A 25,210-nucleotide genomic window follows, 5' to 3' on the forward strand; every position below is an offset into this window, starting at 1 on the left:
GAAGGACCCTCTCAGTCAGGGACCACCGGGGAGTTGCCAGCTGGCCTATCCAGGGTGACAGGAAGAAATGGGACCTTATCTGAGACTCCCCTATCACCACTCCCTGAGGCAGACTTGAAAACAACCCATATGTTCTTTACCGTGGAGGGGGTTGTGTGTGTGTGTGTGTGTGTGTGTGTGTGTGTGTGTGTGTGTGTGTGTGTGTGTATTTTGTTTTGATTTGGTTTACCACCAGTTGTCTCTGGGGCTCAGTTCCTACGTGGCTCCTTGCTTTCCAGTGACCTTTATTCTTCTTCTTCTTTTTGCCTCCAGGGTTATCACTGGGGTTTGGTGCCTGCATTATGAACCCACTGCTCTGGAGGCCTTTTCCCCCCATTTTTAGTTGCCTTTGTTGCCCTAGTTATTATACCTGTTATTGTTGTTGAGCAATAGGACAGAGAGAAATATAGAAATGAGGAAAAGACAGAGGGGGGAGAGAGAAAGACACCTGCAGATCTGCTTTGCCGCTTGTGAAGCTATTTCCCTGCAGGTGGGAACCCGGGGACTCAAACCAGGATCCTTACTCAGGTCCTTGCACTTCACACCATGTGCACTTAACCCACTGTACTATCTCCCAGCCCCCTTTTCTTTTTCTTTTCTTTGTTGTGCTAGAAGGGGAAAGAAATAGAGGGAAACAGAGAGAAAGAGAGAGAAAGACAGGAAGGCAAGACTTCTGCAGCGTTGTTTCACTGCTCATGAAGCTTCCCATTGCAGGGTGGGGACCAGAGACTTGAACCCAGATCCTCATTCATGGTGACAAGTGCATTCTACCAGAAGTGCCACCACCTGCCCCTTAAAGTGGAAGAGTTGTATGAAGACAGTACTATCTGAGGGAGGGATAGTCCCTCCCTGTGTGGGGCTGGGAAGGCCTTCTTGCAAGGACTGAGAGGTCTGTGAGGAGGGCAGCTACCTCCCACTGCAGCGAGCTGCCTTCCAGGCCTGTGTAAGGGCCAGGGCCTCCATGGGAAGAACTGCTCTTTCTCAGGAGGTGGAGAAAGATAGAGGCAACTGAGAAGGCAGGAGCAGAGAAAGCTGCAGGCAGAAAAGTAGGGAGCAGGTGGTTGCAGATGCCAAGGTCCCTGCATGCCTTAAACACCCCCACATGCATGTCAGAGGGCACTGTCCATCTCATCCCACTGCCCAGATGCATCCACACACTGCCACCCCCCTGTGCAGCCCTGGAGCGGCCACAGAGGGAGAGCAGACTTGCCTGGGGTGGCCCCACGCTGGACTTTCAGAACACAGCCCAACAGCAATGGTCATACAACTTGCCATCTTGATCCAAGGGGAAGGAACCCGTTTGACTTGTCTCTCTCATGCCAAGGGGCAGGGAGAGCCTAGAGAGGAAAACGGGCTGCAGACTATGAAGGGAACCCACCCCCTTCACACCATGAAGAGAGTGCACACACGTTATGTGACTCACCAAGGGCTGGTCTTGGTCCTCCTTCTCCTTCTCCTTCTCCTTCTCCTTCTCCTTCTCCTTCTTCTCCTTCTTCTTCTTCTTCCTCCTCCTCTTCTTTTTAATTCTTTTATTTTGTATCAGAGCACTACTCAGCTCTAGTTTATGATGGGGCAGGGGATTGAACCTGGGACTTTGGAGCCTCAGGCATGAGAGTCTTTTTGCATAACCATTATGCTATCTACCCCCCGCCCCACAATGTGACTTCTTTGGCCAGTGAATTCTTCTTCTTCTTCTTTTTTTTTTTTTTTTTTTTTTTTGCAGTTGTCCCAGTTTTTTCTGTTGTGATCTGACTCCACCACAACTGGGATTTCTCAGTCCTCACCAAAGCCAGGCAGTAGGCTAAGAGCACCCCAATCCCACCCCCCTTACCCAGCTGCAAGGCAGCCTCCCACACATACACTCCACCACTGGAAGCAAGCAGCAAGGCATGTAGTGTTCAGTTCTCCACAGACCTCACTGCTCCCTACTGTCTCTCCAATACCAGCACCTGGGTGCCAACTCTCCTTTCCCAATCCCACCCAACTGACTGGGCTAATCAAGTTTCCAGAAGCTGATTTTCCTCATGCAGGACCTTCTTCTCTCAGTTGTGATTCTCAATCTTTCCTGGAGTTTTTTTTTTTTTTTTTAATGGGATAGATAGTGCAAAGAGAAAATGAGAGAGGAGGAGGAGATAGTGAGGAGGAAATATACCTGCAGACCCACTTCAAAATATCCCACTTGTAGGTGGGAGATGGGAGCTCAAACCTGGGTCCTTGCACATGGTAATATGTGCATTCAACCAGGTGTGCCACCACCTGGCCCCTGCCCTGAAGTGTTTATGTCAGTTATCCTTAGTAGAAATACAGGAGAAAAAGAAAAAAGAAAAATGGGTCAAATAGAAACACTCTAAAATACCCAAGTCAGTCCATTCGGTAAGAACAACAAATTTTTATTTCCCTCTGTATAACTTTTTCTACCACTTCCAAATTTTCTATGACAAACATGTACATCTTTCTTTTTAATATCAAAAAGATGAGTGGGCTGGTAATTAGAAAGGACATCTTCAAAAACCAATGAAAGAAAGTCATCTTTAAGGCTGGGATTCAGAGCAAAAAAGTCTTCCTGGATGGCCAGGCTGTAACGATGGCTCCCCAGCCTTATGTCTGGAACTCCAGGTGTTCTTGTCATGCACACACCTTACACAGTAGACGACACAAAATCTGTGCCCACCAGCACTACCTGTGATGGACTCCATGTTGCTGGGGACACCGGTGGGGGTGGGGGGTGTCATATTCAGTCTTTCAGAGCGTTGAGGTGCAAACCCACAAAGATGACAATATTTGACAGTTCCTGCCACAGTGGGACTCTGGTGAGGCCAGGTGCCCCTGTGGTGTGGGCTCGGCAGTGGTGAAATGAGAGGGCCTCACCCACCCCATGGTGCTAAACCTGTGTCAGGGACAGACCAAGGCCTGTGCAGTAGATGAAGGCTGACAGCAGGTACATAGGCAGCTAACAGCAGGTACACAACTTCCCCCCCTCAAAGAGTACTGGGTCCCAGCTGTGAGTGGACAGGACAGGAGGCCCCATGAGAGGAGGTGAGGAGGGCAGAGAAGGGGAGGGAGTGGGCCCTAAGCTGCACCAGCAGGACCCTGACCCCCAGCTTCCAGGCCTGAGCCCAGGGGTTTTAAAGAGCTGCCTCATCCTTGGGCAGGGCCAGCAGGGAGCTGGATGACACCTAAACTCCAGTGAGCTGGACAGAGTGACTAGTAACCAGTGACCAGTGACTGCTGACCAGCTTAAAGCCTCATCCATCCATTGAGTTCCCTGGTCTTCCTGTGTATCTGGCTCAGCTGGTCCAGCTCAGTGCAGAGGAGAGGCTGGCTCCCGCCTGTGCGCATAGTGGGGCAGGTGGCCTAGATGCGGCTGGATGAGGTGCTGCCCGAGCTGATGGGCAGCCGGGCGCTGTCGGAGCTGCTCTTCAGTGGGGAGGGCCCGCGGGCCTGCAGCCTCAGGGACCAGTACCAGAGGAAGATGAGGAAGCCTGTGGGCAGCAGGGAGTGTGCTCAGAGGGTGCCACACAGCCTCCTCTGCCCTCTACCCCAGGCTACTAGCACCTCTGGAGTCCCCCCACAGCACCTACTATGTGTCAGGCATAATGTGCACTCCTTCACTCTGCTCTCTCCCACGTCCTGTGAGGCCAGGCCTATTCATTACCAAAGTGGAGAAACTGAGGCTAGGGAGGGAAGGGGCCTCTTGGCAAGAGTTTTGGCTGGATCCCAGAGTGCACCTGAGTGAGCACTTCCCCTGCTGCATCACTCACTTAGTTCTTAGGGAATTTGTGGGCATGGTGTAAACAGTCTCCTTTACTATAGGAGGGAAAGCAGACTTGCCTCCCCCACTGCCACCTCCACCCCCCTAACACAGGGATCCTGTGTGAGAGGCTGGTGTACCCCTGGATCTCCTCTATTGCCCCCTCCCCAAATCCTCTGGCCCATCCAGCCTGGCCAAGTGTGGAGGAAAACAGACTCTATCTCTCTGTGTGAAATGGGAGTGGGGATGGAGGCTGTGGTGGCCTAGCCTGGGCTTACTTAGAAGGGTCAGACACAGAGTAAGTAGATGCTCAATAAAGACATGGTGGCTGTCACACACCCCAGCCCCCTCCCCCAACTGTGTTCTGAATGGGAAGACCAAGGCCTGGGGCCTACCTTGGAAGGAGGTGATGATGCTGAAGAAGTAGAGGACAACAAGTTGGAAGGTTCCGGATGCAAAGGAAAAGAAGACCAAGGCCCAGGGCAGGCCGAGTACCAGGCTGAGGCCCAGCAGCGTCAGCACGTGGGGCCACCTCTGGCCGTGAGGCCGCAGCCGCAGGATCTGCACCACCATGGTGCCCAGCATGACCGTATTGAACAGGAACACCAGGCTGAACAGCCCCAAGTTGGTGACGTGGCTGACCAGGGAGTCCCGGATCCAGCACCTGCAGGCCGGGGGGGGGGGGGGGGGGTAGGAGTCAGAGCATATGCTGAGCGGCTAAGGGGGGTGGTACATGTGGGGTTGCTCTAAACGCCGCTGCCTTGTGGAGGAGACGGTCCCTCTTTTCAAGCCTCCTTACTCCTTGTAGTTAAAGGGTGCTGGTGTGCTTGGTGCATTTCATCGAGAAAGAGAGCACAGCAGCACCCTGAGGTCTTGTGCGGTGCTATTGCCAGAGACCCAGCAGCACAGCCCCACAGCCACAGGCATGCCTCCTCTTGTGAGCCACCTCCCGGGCCACTCTGCCAGTGTGCTGCTGATACTTCTAACATCTAACACTCCACAGTGCCCTTTGCCACAAAGAGCAGGCTTCAGGCCTCCAGCCAGCACTCAGCAACATGGCTTTCTTTCTTTAATTAATTAATTACTTGGTTTTGTTTTTGTACTTGGTTTTGTTTCTTCATGTTTTTAGACAGAGTGAAAGAGATCACAGCACCAAAGCTTCCATCAGTGCAGGGCCAGACTTGAACGGGGGGTCATGTACATGGCAAAGCAGTGCACTATCCAAGTGAGCTATTCACCAGCCCACTTTAAGTCATTTATTAATGACACAGAGAGAGAACCAGAGTATCACTCTGGCACACACAATGCCAGGAGTCAAACTCAGAACCTCATGCTTGAGAGGCCAACATTTTAGCCCCTGTGCTACTTCCCAGGCTGCAGCAAGGTTTTCTTGTCCCTATGTGTATTTTCATGACTGTTCACTGTTTATGACAAATGAGACCTGTTTCCTATTTACGTTCTTTATGCACACTTTAAAAATGCATTTATCAGAAAAGGTAATAGCAGCAAATGCTGGAGAGGGTGTGGGATCAAAGGAACCCTCCTACACTGCTGGTGGGAATGTCAATTGGTCCAACCTCTGTGGAGAGCAGTCTGGAGAACTCTCAGACCTACCCTATGATCCTGCAATTCCTCTCCTAAGGATATATCCTAAGGCACACAACACACCCATCCAGAAAGATCTGTGTACACATATGTTCTTGGCAGCACAATTTGTAATAGCCAAAACCTGGAGGCAACCCAGGTGTCCAACAGCAGATGAGTGACTGAGCAAGTTGTGGTCTATATACACAATGGAATACTACTCAGCTATTAAAAATGGTGACTTCACCGTTTTCAGCTGATCTTGGATGGACCTTGAAAAATTCATGTTAAGTGAAATAAGTCAGAAACAGAAGGATGAATATGGGATGATCTCACTCTCAGGCAGAAGTTGAAAAACAAGATCAGAAGAGAAAACACAAGTAGAACCTCAACTGGAGTAAAAGACTCTGGGGTGGCTGGGTGGGAGGGAGAATACAGATCCAAAAAGGATGACAGAGGACCTAGTGGGGGTTGTATTGTTATATGGAAAACCTAGAAATGGTATGCATGTATAAACTATTGTATTTACTGTCGAATGTAAAACATTAATTCCCCAATAAAGAAATTAAAATAAAAAATGCATTTATGTGAACAAGATAGATGATTTAAAGGAAAATATTAGGTCATGAGTGATACAGATGATACACAAGGGTATGATGTAAAAGAATGAAAATTTCCACACACGGGGGGTGCGACAGGGAAAGAATTCCTTCCCGCCCCAGTTTTGAGGGTGGAAGGGGGGGGGGAGATGAGGACAACAAAGCTGGGCTCCTGGGCACACACAGGCAGGGTCCCCACCAGCCTGCGTGTTCAACTCCACTCATTCCTCAGCTGGGTGCCTTCTCTGGGGTCCAGTCCTTCCAGGTGAATGGAAAGACAGAAGAAAGCTTTGGCTCAGTCAATACACTCATTCACAAATGGAAAACTAAGGCCCACAGTGGGACCCTGACCCATGCAAGTTCACCCAGCAAGGGAGCAGCAGGCTTCCTGTGCTCAGCCTCCTGACCCTAAGCTCAGTGCTCTGGCCTCCAGGCCGGAACCTCCATTGGCCTCAGACCAGGTCCGTCCTGGTCAGTGTGGCGGGGTCTCAGCTGCTCTCTGGCCTCTGTACCCAAGGTCACCCTCACATTCCCTGCCTGCTGTACTCACATGGAAGGGTAGGTGACACTCTCAGGAGTCCTGTGCACTGCCAGGATGATGGGGCCATAGTTGTCCACATCCACCAGCGCCACCAGCGTCACCAGGAAGATGGGGAAGCCTGTGGACAGTACAGTGTTGAGTGTCACCCCGCCCTGCTCTCTGGGGAGGTCTCCTCTTGTACCAGTGCGCCAGACCCCATACAACCCTCCCAGGGCAGGTCCCACAGGCTCAGATCTTCCCCTTCCCCATTCCAGTTGGGTCTCCCTGGACCTCACTCCTGCCCCCTTTCCACCCAGGGGTCCTTACAGAAGGACCCACAGTGCCGTGCCAAGGGGCTGGCCTGCACAAAAAGAAGGATGGAGTAGGGGGACATGGGGGTGAGGGATGGTGTGAGCAGAGACTTCCAGAGACCTTCCCCCTGCAAGCCACATTCTGGAGCTTAGCCTGGCCTCTAATTAAAAAATAGAAAGAAAGAAAAAAGTGGTCTGGGTCAGGACTGGCTATTAGAGTACTCAGTAGAATGCATATGTTACCATACACAAGGACCTGGGTTCAAGCCCTCCAGTCCTCACCTATAGGGGATTTCACAAGCAATGAAGCAATGATGCAGATGACTCTCTCTCTCTCTCTCTTCCTCCCTCTCTATTTCTCTCTCTCTTACTCTGTCCCTCACCTTCTATAAAAATTATATTATATAAAAATATATGACCACCAGAAATGGTGGAATGGTGCAAACACTGAGCTCCAACAATCACCTAGGTGGCCCAAATAACAGAAGTCTGGATCAAAGGTGGTTGGCCTAGAACTAATGTTGCCTGAGGTAGCTCGATGTCCTGGAGCAGTGAGCAGTCTGTCTATCCATACATGATGTTTGCGATGCTAGGACCTTGTGCTTGTGTGATTTCATGACTCTGGGCCTGCTTTTGCCTTCAGATAGAGATGGTAAGAGAGACACCTCAGAACATATCCATCTCCTGCCCTGGCACTTCCCATGGGCTGTCAGGTTTATATACACATGGCAAGGCAGGTACCCGACTTCATGAGCTATCTCCCCAGCTTCAACCCCCCTTTTTTATTTTGTTTTATTTTATATATTTATTTTATAAAGACAAAGAAGTCAAGAGGGAAGGTGGAGACAGAGAGAGAGATGTATAGCACTGGTTATGAAGCTCCCCCTCCCCACAGGCAGGGAGTAGAGGGGGCTTGAACCCAGATCCTCGTACATGGCAACATGTATTTCTACCAGGTGGGACCCCAAACCCCTTGTTAAAGGAATAATCAATGTGAAGCGTGTGTGTCAGGGAGGGAGGGAGACACAGCAGCTATTTGTAAAGGGGGCCTTTATCCCCTCCAGGTGAAAGATAATGGGGGGAGGGGGCAGAAAGAAAGGCAGGTGGGAGGGACCCCTGGCTGGCTCACCCCAGCCCACAATGCTGAGCTTGAGCAGGTAGCCGGGAACATAGGTGCCGAAGACCTCCACCACCAGGCGGTAGAGGTTGTAGCCCTCTAGGCCCATCCAGGACAGGCAGGCGAGTAGGGAGAAGTGCAGGAAGAGGGCAGAGGCGCGGCAGGCGGCCTCCCACCCTGTCAGCGCCACGGGCTCGCTCAGCAGGAAGCTCACGTCCAGCAGGAAGACGGCCAGCAGCAGGTTCATGTGCACCTTGATGGTGTAGTCACGGGGCTTCCTCCTGTGAGGGGGCAGGTGCAGGATCAGGATCAGCCTGACCAGGATGGGCTCCTCCTCCAGGCAGCCTTCCCAGCCTATGCACACACATACTCCTCTTATTCTTGTGGCTGCAGCCAAGCTGCTCCCCATGGGCCTATCTGTGTGTGTTTGGGGTGGGGGTTGCGGGGGGAGTTGGAGAGGGAGGTCTCCATGGCTGTGGGATCCCAGAGTGGGGTGGAATAGAATTCCGGGGTCCCCAGATTCTCAGATCATAAGCCCAGGATGCCAAGTCTGCAGGGGGCTGTGTGGGTGGGTGGGGAACCTACCTGGAGCAGAAGTAGGCGGCCATGGTGATGACACAGGCCAGGGCGGAGATCACACAGCCAACGTAGGACAACAGGGACAGATAGTGCTTGTGCACGGCGTCCACCTCCACGGAGGAGACCTAGGCCCAGGAGACAGGTAGGTCAGTGACCCTAGAAAGCCGGGGTGGGGGGCACTTTCTACCTAAGGCACCCCGCCTACACACAAGCACCTTTCTCCAGAGGCGTGGTATTTGTGGCTTTCACCACATGCACAGTTGCCCAGCCATGGCCAAGGCTTCACTGCACAGAAGCTTTTGGGCACCCTGACACTGTTTTCCCACAAGCTCCTAGAGAGGGAATGAGCTCCCCACACCCAAGACCATACAAGTCACAGACCTGCACAGGGTGGGGGGTAGGAAGAGAGGAGGATGGGGAAGGGGAGGGCGAGAGAACAGGAAGGTAGCTCTGTTCCCATACATGTTGGGGTCCCAGATTCCAGGGGCAGGAGCCCAAAGCCTCCAAAGTTGGGGGGGCACTGACACTCATCTCAAGGGCCTCCATGCTGAGTCTTGTCACCCACTGAAGGGCTCTCAAGCAACATACCCAGGCGGGGCAAGTCGGATGGCCCTTGGCCCTGTAGAATCTGAAACCCAGAATAAAGCCAGGATTCTGCATTCCTAAGGCTTCTTTCCCCCTTTGTTCCCCCTCTTTTCTTTGAAGAGGATAGAGAGAAATGGAAAGGGAGGAGGGAAGATAGAGAGGGAAAGAAATACCTGCAGCACTGCTTCCCCACTTGTGAAGCTTTCTCCCTTGAGGTGGGGGCTGGGGGCTTGAACCCAGGTCCTTGCACATGGTGGTGTGTGTGTTCTACCTGTACCATTTTATTACACACCCAATTTTAGGAAAAAGCAAAGGTATTAGATAAAGACCATTTGCTGGCTAGCTCTGCAGCCTTGAGTAAATTGCTTAACCTCTCTGAGCTTCAGAATCCTCAGTAATAACATGGACACTAGGAGCCACAGGCACTATGAAGTGTAGTGACTGAATGAGTGACTGTATGAATGGTGACAGGCACCTGACAAGAGCCTGGTTCCAGTGTAGCAGTGTGTGTGTGTGGGCGGGCAGTTAGCACTCACCATCAGCACTGCAAAGTAGGTCAGGTGGTTGCAGTAGCAGGCCGTCTGTGTATCTCTGCTGATGGTCTCACACCCAGCATCACTCCAGCTCCCAGGGCCATTCACTGGGGGGGGAGGGGTGGCAGGAGGAAAAATCAAACCCATTCTCCCAGACCCCATTGCACATGTCCCCACAAAGCACACAACCGTGTCATCCTTCTGAGCCTTTGCTCCAAATGGTAGACCATCCCCTTGCCACAATCCACCATCATTCCCTCTCCAAAGCCTGCCTTTCTCCAGGAAGTCCTCCTTGATTCACCTCATTTGCCTCTACCCTCCAGAACTCCCCTTTTCTCTAGCTACCCAGTCTAGAAACCTCTTTGTACTCACGTGTAGGGTCTTCAACCCAGAATACACACTGGAGAGTCACGTTCTTCTGCAGGAGCAAGAAAGAAAGGACTTGAGGGGGCATTCTGGCCCCTTTCTCCATGGGCAGGGCTGACCACCACCCTCAAGCTGTCAGTCGTTTTGTTGAAGCCCTGGGTTTGCTCACACTCACCGGCTGCGGAAGATGCTGGAAGGTGAGCACCACGGGCTCCGACAGGTTGGCCACGTTGGTGTCTGGCACAACAATACCCAGCACACGCTCCCCCAAGACTTGGCTGGAATTCTTGTCCTAAATACACAAGGTGGGGAGAGAGAGTGCGAGGGGGCTCAGGGCTGAGGAGAAAGATCTAGAAGACCTGCCCTTCTGGGCTTCCTAGATGTTTCCCCAGCACATTGATCTCACATGCTGAGCCTTTCTCTCTCTCTCTCTCTCTCTCTCTCTCTCTCTCTCTCTCTCTCTCTCTGAACCTGTCTTACACAGGTAGTCAATCACATTGTAGCAAAAACCACATGGTGCAGCCCTCTCCTAGGGAGCTTTGTACATTGCAGCCTAGTTTCTGCTTTCACAAGCAAAGACTCTGGTGCAGGGAGGTTGGCTCCTTCACTTCTCCACTAGACAGAGCTGCTCCCTCCCCTCCCCCCATGGGGTGGGAGTGGCCCCAGACCTGGAACAGAGCTTGACTGCTGAAGTCCACCAGGAGGAGCCTCTTCTCTGGCCTCTCCCTCCGGCCTTTGGTCTGGAAGAGTGCTCGGGGCAGCAGTACCGAGTATTCCAGCACCTCATGATGCTCGGCCTGAGGATAGAAGCCTTAAGAGTCCGGCCAGCAGTGGGGTCCCTCCACAGCTCTCCATGGCCCCTCTCACCTCCTGCTGGCATCGCCAACCCCTTCACCTCAAGAAGTCACACTGATCCATGACATCCCTCCTCCCACTCTCCTTATTGGCTCACTCTGGCTGGCTAGGTAGCCTTGTGGTTAGAGCCCAGGAACTAGGGCAGACAGGATGGGAAGTCACAGCTGTCTGGGCCCAGACACCCACTCCGGTTGCCCACAGCACCCTAGCACACTGGCGGGGTGAAGGAACAGGAGCTCCAAGCTGACCAGGCTCACTCAGGGTCTTCCCATCAGGAGCAGGGTACATGCACAGGCATTTGGGGGTCCTCTTGTGCTCCCTTGGTGTAGGGAAGTCCCCACTCCAAGATCACCCCAGTTGCTCAGGGGAAGCCACTAATGGGGCTGGTCCTGGGCCCTCTGTGGGGTCAGCACACAGGACTGCTGGGCCCCATCTGCTTCCTGCCCCCGGCCACCCCACCTGCCACTGACCTCCTGCCCCGAGTGAATGTGCAGGTCCCCCAGGCCGGCTGCAGGGTGCAGCTTCCACACAGTGGCGTTGACCCTCTCTTCCTCAAAGGACAGTGTGTCCCCAGGGAAGGGCACAGAGCTCAGCTTCCTCTCCAGGCTCTGCAGCTGCCTGCGGAAGAACGGGGTGCTGAAGGGACAGGAGGAAGGGCCAGGTGAGGGGTTGTGGGGTTGGGGCTGGACATGGGCCAGGAGGGGACACAGAAGAGACCCGTCCTGGGGGTCAGTCTGGAACCACACTCACTGGCTGGCAGGATGGGGGGACAGCTTCTTCGAGGTGCGCCTGCCAGGCTTCAGAAGGTGGTTGAGCTGCTGTAGCTCCCTCTTCAGTTCACACAGGTCCACTGAGGTGTTGGAGGAGACTTTATGGGTGGGCCCTGGGGGTGGGTGACACAAACATCTCACCTGAGACTGAGGTCCCACCATCTTCCTTCTAACAGTCCTATTTCCACCCTGAATGCATGAAACCCAATCCTTTTCTTTGAAAAGTCTATTTATTTGTTCAGGATAGAGACAGAGAGAAATTGAAAGAGAAAGGGGAAAAAGAGCAGGAGAGAGAGAGAAAGAGAGAGAGAGACCTGCAGCATTGCTCCACTGTTCATGGAGCTTCCCCTCCTATAGATGAGGACCAGGTGCTTGAACCTAGGTCCTTGTGCACAATTATATGTAAGCTTTATGAGGTGTGCCACTACCCAGCCCTCACCACCCCCCAATAAATAAATAAATAAAATAAAACAGAGCTGCCTGGAATGAACCTGAGTCAGAGAAACCTTGGCCCCCAAGTAGAATCTCACTCCTCCTGTCCCCTCCCTCCACCCCCATAGCCACTTAGCAGTTCATGGGAGATAGTGGCCTCCTCACAGCTACCACACTTCTAGTGTGACACCCAGTCCACACACACACACACACACACACACACACACACACACTGCTCTATGACCTTCAACCTCACTTACTTTCCCCCAGCCCCCCCAAGGGGATCCTCCATTGGATTTAGTTCCTGAATCCCTCACTTACTTGCTGTTTAACTGAGCCTCAGTTTCCCCTTCTGTGAAATTAGGATAAACCCTGTCTGATGATACCAATAAAGCAGAATGTTTCTTCTGGCTTCTGTATCTGTCCTCCCTATTCCCACCTGATTCCCCTCTCACCTGCCCTCACCTGGACCTGCCTTCACTTGGTCCCTTCATCCTCCTTATTCTTCCCTCCCCATGAACTTTCTGGAAGTGACCTAAACTCTTCCTCTCCCTAAACACCATCTATGGCTCCCCACTGTCTGTGATCAAGGCCCACATTTGGTGGCCTGACACTCAGGCACTTCCCAGCAGGCCTTGCATTTGCCCCCCACCTCCAGGCCTCTGTCCGAACTCTGCCTCTTCGCAGGAGTCAGGAGTTGCCTTACTGTGGAAGGAGAAGTTGAAGCCAGCAGCGCTGGGCAGGCTGGTGTTCTGGGGGCTCCACCAGGAGCTGACTGATGTGGCCAGCAGTGGGGGGCCCTGAGCCAGACTCTCTTGGTTTTGGAAGCACAGGAGGTCAGAGGCCCCAGTGCTCAGCAGGTAGTCATTCTTGCCATAGCGCAGGTGCAACCTCGAGGTGTGTCGGTTCCAGTACAGGCAGAAGTGGTAGATGCCTCTGGGTTCGGGGAACGATCTGGAAGCTGGCTCAGCTGCCAGGAAGGGTGCATGGATGACCAGTTTCCCCTCAGAGTTCTCAATGGCAATGCTTGTTTGTGGAGTCTGCTGGTAATGGAGCTCGCTCTTCTGCGTCTGATTCCGTTGGCCGCAGAAACGGAAGTCCTCCCGGTGGCCCCCGCTATAGGTGCCTGAGGACAAAGAGACTGCAGGTGGCACCCTGTGTTGGACGAGGGGAGACCCTAGGGGTATGGAAGAGCAGGCCCAGCACCCACACACATTCCCAGGGCCTATACACAAGTGCAAGTCTCAGGGCTGGGTGGCGGCACTCATAAGCAAGGGCCCAGGTCCAAGCTCCCAGTGGGGGCTTCATGACTGGTGAAGCAAAGCTACAGGTGTCTCTCTCCTTCTCTATCTCCCTCTCACCCCTTCTCAAGTTTTTTTGTTTGGTTGGCTTTGGCTTTGGTTTTAGCCCTATCAAAAAAAGCAAATAAAAAGAGAAAAAGAAAAATATTGCCACAGACAGCAGTGGACTCATCGTGTAGACACCAAGCTCCAGCAATAACCCTGGTGGCAATATATTAAAAAAAGATAAAGAGTGGTCCAGGAGGTGGTGCAGTGGATAAAGCGCTGAACTCTCAAGCTTGAAGCCCTGAGTTTGATCCCTGGCAGCACATGTACCAGGGTGATATCTGGTTCTTTCTATCTCTCCTCCTATCTTTCTCATTAATAAATAAATTGTAAAAGATTGTAAAATAGATAGATTATAGTGGTAGATAGATAGATACACAAATCTTCCATTCTCAAAATGCATTAACTTTAAATGCAAAAAAGACCGGAAAACCAATAGTAATTTTAAAGGGAAAATAATAATAATATCAATAAAGTCTTTGATGAAGCCAGGACTGCTATGGGCAGTGGTATAGGCTGTGAACTGCACAAGGATATTTTTCCCAGAAAGGTGAGTGGGGCTAAAACTCAGCCCATGGACCCTTCAACCACCAAGCTGTGCAGGTGGATTGAATTTTCCAGAAAGAAGGGGTGCCTTCTTTTTGCTGAAGGTCATACCCACTGTCAAGCTATGTCCATAGGGAACACTTGCCTAAAGGGGGCTAGTGGCCATGTGGGCAGCTGTCCAGTCCACAGGTGTATTACAGCACAGTCCCGGGTACCCGGGGAAATTCCTACCGTGAACCAGGAGGAGCAGGCTCAGCAGGGGCAGCAATGGGCCGGGCATCTTCCTCCCCGAGACAGTACCCCCTGAAAACAGACGGGCAAGTCAGGGGAGCTGGCCTGCCAGGGGGCTGTGCTATCCTGGGGCTGGGGGCTGGCAGGGCATGAACTCAGGGTGTGGCAGGGAGGTGGGCCAGGAAGCAGCTCCTGGACCAGCCTAGAGCTTCCCAAGTGGGATGCAACTGACCAAGTGACCCCACGGAAGTCAAGAAAGACAGGACTCCGAACAGCACTCCCTCTGGACAGGACAGTGATGGGGCCACCTGGAGGGGAGGAAATGTACTGCAGGCAAAGAAAGGAAAGTCCAGAGAGGGTAAGTGGTTAATTCAGGGACACACAGCAAATTAGCCAGGGAGCCTCCCATCCTTCCAGAACTTCAGAGATACCTGAACAGCCCACACCCTGTTAGGGGACAGAAGTGTGTCCCTCCTGAAACCCCTTCTCCTCTTCTCTGCCAGTACTGTTGTTTGCTATGACCACCACTCTGCGTAGGCGCAGCATTACCTTAAGGTTATCACAGCTCACTAGAAATCAACCTACCCTATGGCCCAGCAATTCCTCTCCTGGGGATATATCCGAAGGAAATAAGCACACTCATCCAAAGAGATCTATGTGCACCTATATTCATAGCAGTTGGTAATAGCCCAGACGTGGAAATAGTCCAGATGTCTAGTGGCAGATAAGTGGATAAGAAAGTTGTGGTGTATAGGCACAATGGACTACTACTCAGCTGTTAAGAATGATGAAATCATTTTCCTTTGCTTAATCTTGGGTGGGATTTGAAGGCTTTATGTAAAGTGATTTAAGTCAAAAGGGACAAATACCAGATGATCTCACTTATAGGAACTAAAAAACAAGACCATAAAAGGAAAACAAACAAACAAATAAATAAATAAAGTAAAATTTGGACTAGGGAGAAATTTGCTGCAACATAACAAAAGACTCTGGGGAGGGTGGGCTTGGAAGGGTGTGAAAAGGGTCTTGGAGTATTAATATGTTTATATCTCAACAATAATAATAAAATAAAAACACCACAGCTACCCTGTCCCTGACAGACCTGGAGGAAGCACAAGGAAAAGAGATCTCTTAGAGTTTCTAACCCCAGGAACCTCACCATCATCATCGTCACCCCTGAGGCCTAGCTCAAAGGACACTACCAGGCAGCCTTTCTTGATTGTCTCCACTGACAGTCCTGGTTTCCTGTAATTCAATACCACCAGTCAAGCCGTCCCTCTCTGATTGTTAACCTGCTAGGGATCAGTACGGGATGGGGCAGTCACTCCTTGGTCAGCCAAAGAATTCCCAGTCGGTTCTGTGGACAGAGGTTGCTAGACAAGGCAAGGAAAGAGACAGATCAGTGTATCCACTGCACCCTCTACAGGCGCTGAAGGGAAAGGGAGCTTCCCATCACGACCACCAGGAGGAGCCAATTCCCAGGGTCCTCAGAAGACAACCTACTGGATAACGGCAAGAGACTGGCTCACTTAATGGTGTTTTTTTGGTCAATACCAGACCACCCCATCATTTGGGGCCCTAGTTAGGAAGTCCCTGGATTCCCACACAAGTATGATGGGCCTAAACCTCTAATATATCCCTCTTTCCACCATCACTGGTCACTTTAGTTAGGAACATCAGCATAAGTCCTCTTGTGGGCCTCTCCAGGACCTTGTCCTCACTATAAAGTAGCAATGGAAGGGACTGCCCTACTCTCCAAAGGGAGGCTGGGTCAACATACTCTGCCACTTGAGGGAGACTGGTCCTGAAATGAGTGCAGCCTAGAACGTTCCCAGCTGTGACCATGAATTGAAAGCTCAGACTGACAGGGACTCAGAGGTTACACAGGCTCCAGTGTTAAATATAAAGATACATGGGCCCTAGGTCAGGTGGATGGCGTAAACAGTTAATTTTATTCATAGATTTTCTTCAAGAACTGGAGTTACTCTCTCCCCTAATTCAAATTTCGAGACCTTTTCTCAATTCTGACACCCTCTTCTCAGACAAAATTTTTTTAAAGGTTTACTGATTATATTTTTTTAAGTTTTTATTTATAAAATGGAAACACTAGGGACTCGGCAGTAGCGCAGAGGGTTAAGCGCACTTGGCGTGAAGCGTGAGGACCAGCTTAAGGATGCCAGTTTGAGCCACCAGCTCCCCACTTGCAGTGAAGGGGAGTCGCTTCACAGGCGGTGAAGCAGGTCTTCAAGCGTCTATCTTTCTCTCCCCCTGCCTGTCTTCCCCTCCTCTCTCTATTTCTCTGTGTCCTATCCAACAATGACACCAATAACTATAACAATAAAAACAACAAGGACAACAGAAGGGAATAAATAAATTTTTTTTAAAAATGGAAACATATAGGATAAGAGGATAGACCATAGGATAAGAGGGGTACAATTCCACAGAATTCCCACAACCAGATCTCCATATCCCATTCCCTCTCCTGATAGCTTTCCTATTCTTTATCCCTGTGGGAGTATGGACCCAGGTCATTATGGGGTGCAGAAGATGGAAGGTCTGGCTTCAGTAATTGCTTCCCCGCTGAACACTGGTATTGGCAGGTTGATCCATACTCCCAGCCTTCAGACAAAATTTTTGTCCAACCCCCATGTTAGCTATCAAACTCAAGTAAAAACTACAGTAGTCATAGGCCCCTAGGAACATACCTAGAATAGATTTCCACAATTCTTTCCACCCAAAGATCCCCATTCTCATGGTCTCTGTTCGTACTTTTTGGTTCCTGTTCATTAGTCATTTTGTCCTGTTTTATATCTTACTGCCTTTCAGCCACCAAGTTACAAGCACTACCATGATTCTATCCTGACTTCCCTGGGCAGATGACCTCAGCAACGTGTCCTGGAACCTTACCTCTCCAGATCCCAACCCCACTAGAGAAAGATAGAAACAGGCTGAGGGTATGGCTTGATCTGCCAATGTCCATGTCCAGCAAAGAAGCAACTATAGAAGCCAGAACTACAAAATAATTCTGATCCATACTCCCAGTGGGAAAGAAATAACAGAGGGGAGATGACCAGAGGGCTCTGAACTCCAACTCCATCAGGACCCGGAAAGAGAAGAGGAAAAAAAAAGGAGGGACGTTTGGATGCAGTAATAGGTTTATATGTGACTTGGAAAGGAAGAGAAGATGAAACCATAGAAAAAAAATGGGCAAATATAGACAAATAGTTGTAGAAATAATAGTTAACTGCAACCTTAGGAGAACACCTAATAGTTAATCTGCAACCTTAGGAGAACAGCTATAGCTTATAATAGAGGGCTTGGGGATTCAGAACTCTGGTAGTGGGAACAGTATGGAGTTGTACCCCCGTCATCTTGTAATTTTATAAATCAATATTAAATCACTAGTAAAAATTAAAGAGGAGGGGGGCTCTGCTGTCAACTCATTTCAAAGACAGGGAGGCTGAAGCCCAGAGAGGAAAAGACTTGCCCAAGATCATGCTAAGGGCCAGGGGCTTCCCCTCCCCAGTCAGGCCTGTGGTGCCTGACAGAGAACTGGCACACCAGGCACTCCAATCGATGCCAGCTGGCTTGGCCCTCCCAGCTGCCAGCCCGTAGTGTGACTGAGCTGTGACAGGAACAGGCACCCTCATCCTGAGAGATAGTACACTGGGCAGTGGTGACAAATGTGACCACCCACCACAAACCAGAAGGCCTGGTGGCTGGGTGGAGGGGGGTGGGGTGGGGGGTGGGGACACACAAGAAGGGCTTCCAGGAAGAGGTTGCTCATGGATGCAACATTCAAAGGCAAGAAGAAATGGAAGTGTCCTGGGCAAGAGTTCACTGTCTCCTTCGTGGACTGAGGTCTCTCTAACTCCAGCCAGCACCGGCCCCCACTGGGCCCCATGTCCCACAGTGAATGATAGAGTCTTGGCTTCTCCAGGCCCATCATCCCGCCCAGGCTGGCTGGCTCAGCAGGTTCACCACACTGCCCAGTGGCCTCCCAGGGCCCTTAGAAGGAGGATGTGAAAGTGTTTTGGGGAAGAGTCACTGTTTCCTGAGCTGAGATTTGTCAGGCTTCACTCAGCATCCTTTGTCAGCACTCAAGACATTTGGAGACTGACTATCTTCTGCCACCTCAAACCAGCAGGAGGAAACCAGGCATCCGGCACAGGAAGCCTCTCTGTGCCCCCCCCCCAATTCCCCTCAAGGTCCCTCTCAGCTTCTCTTTCTCACTCTCTATCCCTGGCTCCCTCTGGTCCCCTATGCAAATGCCACTTCCTCCAGGCAGCCCCTCACTGAGACCATTACTCTAAACTTGTGAGGCTGGGGAGACAGCATAGTAGTTATGCAAAAGCCTTTCATGTCTGAGGCTCTAAGGCCCCAGGTTCTATCCCAGCACCACCATAAGCCAGAGTTGAGCAGTGCTCTCGTAAAAAAATAAATAAACATGAAAAGATTTGTTTAAATAAATAATAAACTTGTGAACCATAGCACACAGGCCACTTTGAGAGTTGGAGAAAAGAAATGGGAGGGTCAGTGTGGATAAGTAATTAGCCCAGGACACACAGCCTCCCTTTCCTTGTCTATATATAGAAATGAAAATCAAGGCGGCTGAGAGATAGCTAACCATGAAGGGTGCCTGCATTGCCACGCATTCACCTCCGATTCGAGCTCCAGCACCACACAGGAAGTGCTGTGGAAGTTTCAGTGCTACAATCCCTCTCTCTCTCTCTCTCTCTCTCTCTCTCTCTCTTTCTCTGTAAAAAGTGACCCAGGCCAGTGAAGTCATTTGTATGCTAGGCTCAGTGAGATCAATAGAATGACAGCCACATGTGCCCCTCTAGGGATGCTGTGACAATAGCAGGCTCATTGCTGTAGAGGCTGAAGTGTCCTGGAAGCAGCTCCCTGGCCAGCTCCTACAGACCTATCACCATGCCTCCCCTCCAGGCCACTCTGCCCACATCTCCCAGAGCACCTTGAGGGGAAATTCTCAGAGCATGAAACTTCCTTTCCGGGAGAGCAAAGGGAAGACCAAACCCCACCCAGAAAAGTCCCCCTTGGCAACTGGGGCCCAATCCAAGACATCCCCAGATCCCTCTGAGGGACAGGAGGGCTGGGGACAAGGACATGTGGCCAGGTCTGCCCAGTTTCCACACTCAGAGACCATATACTCCCACCTCCCGCTGACTACCCGCCCTTCTCCCTGCCTCCTCTGTAAATGGTCCTGCCTCCTCCCGTGTTACACCTGCTCCACACACAGCCCACCGGAGGCCACACACCTCTCAGCAGCTCCAATAGGATCTCTGGCCAGGAAGGAGGGAGCCTGCACTACAGAGGCTGAGCCACAGAGCCAGGAGCCCACACAGGATGCTAACAGAGCCCTAGGTCTGAGCTGGGTCTCAGCCATCAAACCCCTTCTACCCTGCCATCAGTGCATAGGAAGACCCTCACTGTGAATGTCTCACAGCACAGGGACAGAGCCAGGCAGTCACAGAGAAGGGAGATTCTTGGGGCCAGTTGGTGGTGCAGCTGGTGAAGCACACACATTACAGTGCACACGGTCCTAGGTTCAAGCCCCAGGTTCCCACCTGCAGGGGGAAAGCTTCACAAGTGGTGAAGCAGGGCTGCAGATATCTCTCTGTTTCTTCCCTTCTCTGTATGCCCCTACCCTCTCAATTCCTTTCTGTCTCTATCCAATAATAAAATTGAGAGAGAGAGAGAGAGAGAGAGACAGACAGAGAGAGAGAGAGAGAAGGGAGAGTCTCTCTCAGAAGGCACCACAGAAATGACAGCAGACATGACCCATTGAAGTAGCTCCCTTGAGGGGCTGAATGGTGGCACACCTGGTTGAGCACACATGTTACAATGCTCTAGGACCCAGGTTCAAGCCCCTGGTCCCCACTTGCAGGGGGAAATCTTCACGAGTTGTGAAGAAGTGCCGCAGGTCTCTCTATCTTCCCTCTCTATATCCCCCTTCCTCTTGATTTCTGGCTGTCTCTATCCAATAAATAAAGATAATAAAAGTTTTTTTTTTTTAAAGTAGCTTCCTTGGATAGTGCATTGCTCTGACATGTACCTGACACCGATTCAAGCTTCAGTGCTGTCCTCTCTCTCTCTCTCTCTCTCTCTCTCTCTCTCTCTCTTTCTCTCCTCAATCTAAAAAGTAAAACAGATAACAACAGTCACCCAGCTGCCTGACCACATGAGCTCCTGGAGCCCCCAGACAAGGAAACTGAGGCCAGAGGAGAGCTTCCTCTTCCTAGCTCGCTCTAAGTCTCTCTCTGGGAAATGCCTCTCGGAACCATGCTGGCAAAGGCCCTAGAGCTGCCTGCTCCCCTGGCTTTGGGAGGATCCCTGAAGGAGAGGAGAGAAAGAGGGGCAGCCAAGACCACAAGCAGTGTAGACAGTTCCAGCCTGGGAGAGAAGATTTAGGGGCCGAGATCCCCAGGGAAGCCCTCACTACTCCCCCCACTCTTTCCGGAGCAGCCATCCTTGACCTCAGCCTTCCGTAAACACACAGAGAACAGAACAGTCCGGCCCAGTTGGACACAGTGTTGGGGGGGGGGGACAGGGACGACCACCACAGGCTCCCCCATGGACCTAGGCAGAAAGGAGGGTAGCTAGGACCTTCTAAGACCCTTCTCACTGCAGAACCCCCCCTCCCTTCCAGGCCATGTGGGTCCAGAGATAGCAAGGGCTCTGACAGGGGACCCCCGGCCCACTTTCTCCCCCAGGGACCTGAGTCACTTCCTGGTTCCTGGTCATCTGTATGGAGCTGGGAGTCACCTCTGGTCCTGTCCAGGCTCCTGGAAAACCCATTTCCTCGGGGGGGCTAGGGAGGGGGGAAGGCAGACAGGGGCATGGCTCTGGCGTTAACCCTTCCCAGGCAGATGGCTCAGGAAGACACCCAGACCTGGCCTCCTCCTGTTTCTTCCTAGTGCCACAGACATGCCCCATCTCCCCACCCTAAGGTGACCCTGTACCTCCTGTCCCTGTGACAACACAGCCAACTTTTGTTGTTGTTGTTGTTTTGTTTGTTTGACTCTGGTTATTTTTTTTTGACTCTTTGCAGCCAACTTTTTTAAAAAAAATTTTAATCATTTTTTTTTCCAGATCAAGAAAAACAGAGAAAGAGAAAAGCCACAACACCAAAATTTCCTCTGGTGGGGGTGGGGTGGTGGCACAGGCTCGAACTCAGGTCTCACACATGGCAAAGCTGGTGCATTATGCGAGTGAGCTATCTTGCTGGCACACATCTCTTCTTTTCTTTTCTTTTCTTTTCTTTTCTTTTCCTTTCTCTTCTTTCCTTTCCTCTCCTCTCCACTCCTCAACTTGCCCTTCCTTCCTTCCTACTTTCTTTTTTTTAATGAACAAGACATGTTCTGCAGTCCCTGGTGCTCTGTGTCATTTACCTGTGTTGTTTCTACATGGCATGTGCTCTCTCCTGCTGAGCCACTGCCCTCCCCCCCACACCCACCCTGTCAGAGTTGGATGCCACTCCTCACCCCAACCCTACATGCTTAGCACTGCCCCAAGTCCACAGCATGGGTGCCTGGGCTCACACATACACACCAAGAAGTTGGTCAAAATGCAGAGTCATAGGCCTGCACATGGAAGGTGCAATTGGAGCAGGTCTGGGGTGGGTTTCCAGCTTCTAATCATTCTTTTATTTATTTTTTTAAATTTTTTCAAATATTTGTTTATTTATTCCCTTTTGTTGCCCTTGTTGTTTTTTTATTGTTGTAGTTATTATTGTTATTGATGTCGTCAGTGTTGGATAGGACAGAGAGAAATAGAGAGAGGAGGAGATGACAGAGAGGGGGAGAGAAAGACAGACGCCTGCAGACCTGTTTCACCGCCTGTGAAGCGACTCCCCTGCAGGTGGGGAGCCGGGGGCTCGAACCGGGACCCTTATTCTGGTCCTTGAGCTTAGCGCCATGTGTGCCTAACCCACTGTGCTACCGCCTGATTCCCAAGTTCTAATCATTCTTTCCTTTTATTTTTAGATGTTTTTGCCCCCTCCAAGGTTATTGCAGGGGTTCCAAGACTACATGACTCCGTCACTTCTGCTGGACTCCTTTTCTTTTCTTTCAGATAGAGGGTGAGAGACACAGAGAGAAAAAGACAGACACCAGGGCACTGCTCTGCCACATGGGAAGCTCCCCCTATGGAAGCACCCCCATGTGGTCTCCAGGGGCTTGAACCCTGGTCCTCATGCATACTGGCATGTGTGTCCTTCCAGATAAGCTACCTTCTGGTCCTTCAGGGTCCGGTTTACCAAGTGTCCCACTGACTGACACTGTGGCTTGGGAGTGGTTGGGCTCCACATGTAAGATGACAGCAGTGACCCTGCTCTGCTCTATAGATCCACAGAACCTGAGGACTGGCCACCCATCACCCATGAGGAAATGGCTGCCTAGTGCCCAGGGTACCCTCCTTCTCTGAATGCTCTCTGTGCTCACCCAGCAGAGTACCAGAAACCTGGCAGAGGTACCCCCAAAAGATAGCAGGAGGAGTCAGAGTTTCTGGGAGGCAACCAGGGAGGAGTGACACACACACACACACACACACACACACACACACACACACATACACGCACACAGCTGAGTCTAGGTTAGTCTTCCTGGGGAGACAGGAGGAAGCACATTCAGCTCAGCTTGTTTATTTGGGGTTCCCATTCCCTCCTCTCTGCTCTCCAGTAGAGGGGGCGGGGGGGCATCATTAGCCGCTGGTCTCCCACCCCTCATCCCCAGACCAAGCACCTTTGGGAGACAGGCTGTGGCCTAGGGGATGGGTGGGTAGAAGTGGCCACTTGCCTGTGAGTGCTGGTATATGTGAACTCATGTGCCCACCCTGAGAGCGGACTGTGGGGAGCCCCCTGGGAGAGGGCCCGTTAGCTGTTGCCTCTGAGGAACAGGAACAGGAGACAGTTCAGACAGACCTCAAAATGGGGGGGCCGGTTAGAACAAACAGAGCACCTGTGCTCTTGCAGGTGTTTCCCCAATACGTGGTAGGGAAGGCGCCGAGGCCCCTCCACTTGCAACTGTCAAACTGTTTTAACAAGTCGTTCATCCTGTTGAGAAATGCCACACAGATCGGACAGATAGCTCAGCCAGTAGAGCACACACTTTATCATGCATGAGGACCTGGGTTCGAGGCCCTGCCAGTGCTGTGTAATTTCCTTTTCTGTTTTTCTCCTTCTACTGGAAAGATAAAAGGAGGAGGAGGAGGAGATAAAGCAAGACTATATACCCACCAAAACCAGAGAAGGTGCCCCAACAGAGCTGAGAGGGGCCTATGGACCCACCCCACTCCCCACTCAGCATGTGTGCCCCCCCCCCCAGCCACTTAGCAGTTACTGTGGCTCCTGGGAGCCCTGTTTGCAAGTTCCCACCCTCCCCTACTGCCCTGAACCATGAGTGGAATGACTGCAGGCTGGCAGAGCTAGGTGACCCACAGAGTTGCCCCGGGAAGGTGACCCCATCTCTGGGGAAAGAGTGTGACTTCAGGACTCTGGAATTTTGTGGCATGAAGGGGAATCACATCAGGCCTGCTGCCTGTCCAGAGCTCTCTGCCCACTAGCACACGCCTGCACCAGGCCTGCTGGGGGCTCTCCAGCTGGCTCCCAGGGCTAAGCTCCAGGCAAGTCCTACAGCCACCACTGTCCCGGCTTGCCTGACCCTATAGCCAGTGAGGAAGGGGCACCATAGGTGGGGTCCCTGTCAGCCCCCACCACGCAGGGCTCACAAGGTGAAAGGACCCAGCTCTCCTGAGCTGTGACCACTGCAGGTAGCTCTGCCTGAAGTGGGGGAGTCTGATTAATGGGCCTTGGAGAGGGCAGCGCAAGGTCATTCACAGAAGGGTGCTTTCCCTGACAAGTGGCCCTCCTCCCATCTCTGGGAAGGTCAAGATGCCCTGAGTCTCAGGCCTCCAGTCCTCCCCCATGCCTCCATACTCTGGCCACAATGCCCAGAAGGATCCTGGAATCCAAGGAGACCAGAGGGCAGCAAAGCTCTACTTAGTAAGAGCCTGGCTTGTCTTGGCACCCGTGGTCCTGCTATAGCTGCCACTCAGCCCCCACAGTGCTCTGCAGCCAACACTGTAACCATCCTGTTTCAGAGAGAGAGAGAGAGAGATTGAGAGAGAACAGAGCCAGAGAAAAGCGAAGCCACACAGCCAGGGAGTGACCATGCCAAGACCCACCAACCAGATACCAGATCTCACTCTCAGCCTGGATGGACCAAGTTCCTTCTTTTCCCCCACACTGTCACCTCACTCTCCAAAAAAGATCAAATAAAACTTCCAGAGCACTTTCAGAAGACCAAGGACCCCAATGAGAGGCTCTGGTAAGGCTGCAGGAAGGAAGGTCAAGGGATTTAATTGGCTTCAGTTTCCTACTTCAATGGATATGGATACCTGCTGTTGACATGGAAATAAGCTCTCAGAAATCTGGATGCTACACAGATACTATCAGATCACAGCTGGCAAAAAAAAAAAAAAAAAAAAATTCGCCTGGATAGTGCATCTGTTTTGCCATGTACAATCCAGCCTGAGCCCAGTCCCCCTGGTGCACTGGGGAAAACTTCCCAGGTTTCCTCTCTCTCTCTCTCTCTCTCTTTTTCTCTCTCTCTCTCTCTCCTCCTCCTCCTCCTCCTCCTCATCATCATCATCATCATCATCATCATCATCTCAGAGCAGTGATAACCCAGCCACAAAAAAAAAGCCCATATCAGCCTGGCCTCCCATCCCCCTCCCAGTGGTCCCTCCCTGCTCCTCCCCTCAGAGCTGTCCCAGAGGTCATTAGCCCACTCAAGATGAGCTGTAGCAGTCATTTAGGCTGCAATGATCCCCAGGGTAACTCATCACCACCGTTCACACATGCAAAGGCACAGTCCCAAGCCATGTCCTGAGGCTGGCCACACCAGCTCTTGGGGAAGAGGCAGTGCCAGCCGTGTCCCCAGACTGGTCACTCCACTGAGGCTAGGCATGGCCAGCTGGGCCCACAGCCTCACCTCAAGCAGCTGAGACACTTAGAATGCTGGGGCT

The 25,210-nt window shown here is 51.7% G+C and overlaps 1 protein-coding gene across 6 annotated transcripts in view; it reads right to left on the bottom strand.

Annotated features, from left to right (window-relative positions):
• Positions 1–2,408: 2,408 nt before the first annotated feature.
• Positions 2,409–25,210, bottom strand: part of ADGRG1 (adhesion G protein-coupled receptor G1) — a 48,162-nt gene continuing 25,360 nt past the window's right edge. For all 6 annotated transcript variants that reach the window (XM_016186863.2, XM_060185485.1, XM_060185483.1 and 3 more), the window contains exons 2-14: positions 14,165–14,236; positions 12,748–13,167; positions 11,590–11,722; positions 11,310–11,457; positions 10,653–10,781; positions 10,160–10,276; positions 9,991–10,036; positions 9,622–9,725; positions 8,507–8,625; positions 7,934–8,202; positions 6,524–6,632; positions 4,186–4,454; positions 2,409–3,521 (exon numbers count right to left, since the gene is read on the bottom strand). In XM_016186863.2, coding sequence (XP_016042349.1) covers positions 3,394–3,521; positions 4,186–4,454; positions 6,524–6,632; positions 7,934–8,202; positions 8,507–8,625; positions 9,622–9,725; positions 9,991–10,036; positions 10,160–10,276; positions 10,653–10,781; positions 11,310–11,457; positions 11,590–11,722; positions 12,748–13,167; positions 14,165–14,213 — 2,040 coding nt within the window. In that variant the 5' untranslated portion in view covers positions 14,214–14,236 and the 3' untranslated portion in view covers positions 2,409–3,393. The remainder of the gene's footprint in view (positions 3,522–4,185; positions 4,455–6,523; positions 6,633–7,933; positions 8,203–8,506; positions 8,626–9,621; positions 9,726–9,990; positions 10,037–10,159; positions 10,277–10,652; positions 10,782–11,309; positions 11,458–11,589; positions 11,723–12,747; positions 13,168–14,164; positions 14,237–25,210) is intronic.

Source organism: Erinaceus europaeus, chromosome 2 (genome assembly GCF_950295315.1).
Source record: "Erinaceus europaeus chromosome 2, mEriEur2.1, whole genome shotgun sequence".
Classification (NCBI taxonomy): Eukaryota; Metazoa; Chordata; class Mammalia; order Eulipotyphla; family Erinaceidae; genus Erinaceus; species Erinaceus europaeus.